This window comes from Camelina sativa, chromosome 8, assembly GCF_030686135.1.
Source record: "Camelina sativa cultivar CO46 ecotype springtype chromosome 8, ASM3068613v1".
NCBI classification, from domain to species: domain Eukaryota; kingdom Viridiplantae; phylum Streptophyta; class Magnoliopsida; order Brassicales; family Brassicaceae; genus Camelina; species Camelina sativa.
The window spans coordinates 19,909,710-19,915,353 of NC_141887.1; the positions used below are offsets into that span (position 1 = coordinate 19,909,710).

Here is a 5,644-nt window from a genome sequence, read left to right on the forward strand (position 1 = left end):
CCTTTGGAGAGAAAGGAATGGACGACGACACGATGAACACCCAATGACAGCAGAGAACCTGATTAAGCAGATCGACAAGTATGTCCGCAACCGTCTAAGCACACTTCAAGGAGGTCATAGCACATCCATTCAAGTTTGGTTTGAAGCAAGATTTTACTGAATGTTTTATTTTCAAACTGTTCTAAAGTATATTACCACATAATTTTTGTAAAACGTTTATTTTTCTTTTGAATATAATTTAACATTAAATTCAAAAAAAAATAATCATTTTGGTACTCATGCTATTGATCACAAACTGCTTGAGCGCTTGTGATATACTCTACTACATTCAAGAAAAATTTGTATACGTTTAAGGAATTATGTAGCTGGCGTGAAAATAATTTGCCAACAAATGACTTTATTATTATTAAAGAGTTAAAAAAGAAAGCCCAAGTGAAGCAAGCTGATCCATTCGACTACGGTGGAGGCCTTGTCAATCCAGAGAAAGCTACAAAACCTGGTCTTCTATATGACTTGGGGCTCGAAGACTATGTAGTCTACATGTCCTCTGTTGGCTACAACGAGACATCAATCTCTCAGCTTGTCGGTAAAGGAACAGTCTGTTCAAATCCCAAACCATCTGTTCTTGATTTCAACTTACCTTCTATCACAATCCCCAACCTCAAAGATGAAGTTACTCTCACCAGAACCCTCACTAACGTTGGACCACTTGAGTCGGTCTATAAAGTAACGGTAGAGCCGCCATTGAGCATCCAAGTAACTGTGATCCCGGAGATGTTAGTGTTCAACTCTACTACCAAATGGGCTTCCTTTAACACAGGTTACTACTTTGGAAACTTGACTTGGAATGGCTCTCTGCATAATATAACCATTCCTTTGTCTGTGCGAACGCAAATTCTGCCTTACTAGTACGATGAGAATTAAACAAACAAAAAACATAACACTAACCATTTGTATCTTGTTATGGAGTTTGTGAATGTGATATAATTTTATATCAGATTTGAGCGGACAAAATTCAATAAAAACTGGAAGCTACACATTTTCTTTGGTTCATTATAAAATTTAGAAGTACATTTAGGCCATGAATGATTTACAAGTTTTTAAGTAGTTTTTGAATTCTAGTTTCTAGTTTTTAGATTTTAGATTTTGGTTTATAGTTTTTAGATTTTATGTTAAAAATTTATTAAAAAAAGAAAAATAGAAAAAAGAATTCAAATGACGCTTAAAAATGAAAAACTAGTAAAACATAGATTTTGGTTTTTCTTTGAAAATTACCAAAAACCAACAAAATCTGGATTCCCTAATTTTTAGGAAATCCAATTTTTGCAAAATCTTGATTGGCTTTAAAATAGATTTTTAAAAAATCTAAAACCAAAAACACTTTTAAAATCTACAGCCATTCAAGGCCTTAATATAAAACTTGTGATTTTCAATTGATAATTATTTTGTATTCGTCAATCGTTCCCAAATAAATATAATACATTAAGAAAGGGGAAATTAATAGGGTTAATTAATAAAAACTTATATACATGTCCCACATCGAAAGAAGCAAAAGACGACACAGCTACATATATACAGAGAAGAGGCATCATCTGTCGCCGAGCTTGGTAACGTGAGCTTGTAATCCTAGTGGAGGCTAAAAGGGTAATGGTACGGTTATGTGGTATTAAGGGGTCGGGCTCGGGATTGATTGGTCCGCCCAATTCAAGTTGGTTTCTGGCAGTGGATTGTTTACGGTATATCTTTCCGAGTCCTATGTGACTTCTTGAATTCATCACTACTAGGCCATTACCTTTTTATTTTTATAAAATTTAGTATTGAAAATCATTGTAAAACTTTTCAAAACAAAATGAATATATTTTTTAAATATAATTCTAGTAGGATTCAGCTTAAACAATAACTCTTGTATTGCGCTTTCAGCTTCCTAGTATACACATATGACATATGTGATATGTATCATTATATTTCTTTGATTGTATTAAAGAAAAAAAGGAGATATAGTCAGGTGTCATATATTTTAAATAATATTACCAGAATCATACAAATTTTTTTTTATTACTATAATATTTTAGATCTATTTTCTATACTCAGCGTATTCTTGTTGCACGTTATAGGATATCATTGCCAAGTCAGATAAATCGCGTCGTCACGTCAGAAATTGCTGGCGTGTATTGAATAACTCAGCCGTAAAACGCTATAGCGGTAATGACGACTGAGTTACGGTATGTTGTGGCTGAGTTATGAGCGGACGGTTGACTTACGAGCATAACTCAACCTGTAGTTATGATTGACTTAATGAATTCTGTCTGAGTTATGAGAAAATGACTGAGTTACCCAATTGTTGAGTTGTCAAAAATTTGGCTGAGTTAATACTTCGACACGTCTGAATTAACTTTCTCCGGCAGGATGAGTTATTAACAACGGCTTACATATAATATGTCATGACGGCTGAGCTATGATTAAATACTATGACTCAGCCGTCATTGGATGACTTATCGGAAAACTCATCCATTTTACGGCTGATTTAGTAACAAAAGATTAATTACTAGAATATCCTTCAGTTACGGGCCTTACAGCCGACTTATTAAACAGCCGAGTTCCATATTTTTCAGTTGATTTATGACATTAATCGGCTGGATTTGGCAGCCATTTTTTTTAATTACTATAATAGTATTCATGTTGCGACTGAGTTATAATTTTGTTTGATGTCTGATTTAATTAGGCTGATTTACATGTTCGTTTGGTGGCTGACTTGCCACTTTGGATGCATCATTCCATGTCATCATTTTCTAAGGAAATACGAAACGTCTTTTTTTCGACTGTTGTTCTTCATTTGGTTCAAAAGTGAATGATTTATATGTTTTTCACCTAGTTCTTCAAATCAACAGAGATATCCATAACTTCATTTTCCTTATTCTTCTTCATTTTCGTTCATGGATCCAATTCTGATAATTGTTATTTCCAGTAATTAGGTAAAGAAACACAAATATATATTTAACACCGGCGATAAATGGTGTAGAGTTGTGCATATAGATGCGGAAACAACGCACGACAAGCTTGTGAAGTTGGTTCTTGATGACTACGGATTGAATGCATTGAGCCATCAGCTAAAGCTGAGCTACATGTTCTCGAACAAGGTTTGTATTGGCTGAGTTATTTACATACAGCCGAGTAGTAATATAACTCAGCTGTCATATGAATCTACGAGACCTTTTGTTTTCCCTTAAAGTATTATAACTCAGCCGTCAAGTAATAAAATTCAGCCATTTACTTCCAGTTTATTTCTTGTTATAAGTCAAGCACAAAAATTCGGCCATTTACTTCTAGTTTATTTTTTGTTATAAGTCCGTCATGAAGCATTGTAACTCAGTCGTTATATGAATCTACGAGATCTTTCGTTTTCTTTTAAGTATTATAATTCAGCCATGAAGTAATATAAATCTGTCGTGTACTTTCATTTTATTTCTTGTTACGAGACTTTTCGTTTTTTCGTTCAGTGTTATAACTTAGTACTAGAATTCAGCTGTTTACTTTCAGTTTATTTCTTATTATAAGTCAGCCACAAAGCATTATAACTCATCCGTCTTATGAATCTATGAGACTTTTTGTTTTTCCTTGAGTATTATAACTCAATCGTCAAGTGATAAGATGCAATCGTTTACTTTCACTTTATTTTTTTTGTTATAAGTCAGTCACGAATCATTATAACTCAGCCGTCGTATGAAGTGGAATAGTTTACTGATGTGTATTTATTTTTAAATTAAAAATGAAAATTTAATCCAATAATTATAAGTACAGTCATAACACTAAATATGAATAATTTTTAGAAAATTATAATATATACAAGTAATATTTACTTTGTGAGTAATTTTTTCCAAAAAAAACTAGTTAATTATTTTCTTCTAAACGTGTACATATACTTTTCCTCGTCATAAGGCCAAACCCTGCTTCTAACTAAAATAACTTAACAACGTTAAATAATAGCAAGGAAATAAAACACATGTGTGCAAAAGAGCGTCGACCTGAGTCTAAGAGATCTGACAAATAACAAAAAAAGTTGCTAACTTTGCTTACATAACATCATCATCTCAATTTATACATATTCCTTTCCGTGATCAAGTTTTAGTCTCTTGTTTACTCATGTTGCAATGTTTCCCTTCTCCTATCTCCAAAGCTTTCATCTATCTCTCCCTCTCTCTCTCTCTATATATATATATAGATTCCTAGATCATGTATATACAGATTCAATCTAGTAACTCTATGTTCCTTTCCAAAATCTTTGATTGTTGTCGTAGATGTCTTCCTTGATAGTGAAAAGTCTCGGGTCCATTGTCTCTATCATTACAAGAATCTTCTCCTTCCGAAGACGCCGTCATGTGTCTAATCCAAGAACCACCACGCATATAAGCTACTTTAGGATGTCTAAGAAACGTCCACTCTCTTTGCAGGTTATTTTTTCTTTCTTTGAATAGCCACCCCGTTGTTGCCTAACCGCAGCCACAGTCATAGGGCATGCATGATCATTGTTTTTTTTTTTTTTTTTTTTTTTTTTTTTTTTTTTTTTCTAAATTTGGTTTTGTTTGAATCCATTGTTACCGCTTTTGTTTTATTTTTCCATATATACATATAAATCAGCATTGTGCGCGGGAATGATTATCAATAGTCAAGAATTTTTGATTAAAAAAAATTATTGATATGTTTACTGTTATTATATGATAAAATGCATAATGAAATAAAACATTAAAATGTGTTTATAGTAAGGAAAAAAACTATGACATTTATTTAGTCCAAAAATACATCATCTTTGAATTATTGGTGCATTTCAATCCGTGACTTAACAATTGCAAATGGACGTTATAAAATCAATGAACAGTGTTAAATAGGGTATATATGTAGGTTTTTGTCCTATATGAATGTAGGAAATTTGTCAAAATATCCAATTACGACGTTTCTCATAATTCATAAGAAACCTAATGTTTTTAATTTTGACATATGTGTCACATGGACTACTAGACGGTTGAGCTTAAGGTAAGAATGTGTTGCACAGGTTGCGTTAGGATCGTTAAGAACGCAATCTCCAAGCTCCGAGGTAACTCATATATATGTATATATGATCAAGAATTGATCTAGTGAAAGATATAATGAATTTGATTATTATTACAGGAGTTGATTCAGTGGAGGTGGAGAGAGAGCTAGGAAGAGTGAGAGTGGTGGGTTACGTTGACAGAAACAAAGTACTCAAAGCCGTGAGGCGAGCCGGGAAGAGAGCTGAGTTTTGGCCATACCCTGAGCCTCCACTTTACTTCACATCTACTCAAAACTATTTCGTAGATCCTTCCAAAGAGTTTAAAGAGAGCTATAACTATTATAGACATGGCTACAATGGTACGGAGCAACATGGTAATATCCCCGTAGGTTCTCGTGGAGACGACAGAGTTAGTAATATGTTTAATGACGATAACGTCAATGCATGCTGTCTCATGTAATTTAACTACGGAACAATAACATAACTAACTCTATTATATCATACTGTATTGTATATATGGTTATACACACACTTTGAAAGAATAAAACTAAGAGAAGTCCGATGTTCTCGATCTACTTGTATTATGACAAATATCATTTATAGTGCTTTTAAATAAAA

At 33.1% G+C, this 5,644-nt stretch overlaps 1 protein-coding gene across 1 annotated transcript; it reads left to right on the forward strand.

The window, feature by feature from the left end:
• Window positions 1-4,249: 4,249 nt before the first annotated feature.
• LOC104709618 (heavy metal-associated isoprenylated plant protein 44) lies at window positions 4,250-5,644 on the forward strand. The gene is made up of 3 exons (XM_087460373.1): window positions 4,250-4,448; window positions 5,014-5,089; window positions 5,164-5,644. Exons 1-3 carry the CDS (start codon window positions 4,296-4,298, stop codon window positions 5,484-5,486), a joined length of 552 nt encoding a protein of 183 aa, XP_087316499.1. The 5' UTR covers window positions 4,250-4,295; the 3' UTR covers window positions 5,487-5,644.

Coding starts and splice junctions, on each gene's coding strand:
- LOC104709618 (XM_087460373.1), top strand. CDS start 4,296: ATGTCTTCCTTGATAGTGAAAAGTCTCGGGTCCATTGTCTCTATCATT. Junction 4,449..5,013: donor AACGTCCACTCTCTTTGCAG/GTTATTTTTTCT, acceptor ATGGACTACTAG/ACGGTTGAGCTTAAGGTAAG. Junction 5,090..5,163: donor CGCAATCTCCAAGCTCCGAG/GTAACTCATATA, acceptor TTATTATTACAG/GAGTTGATTCAGTGGAGGTG.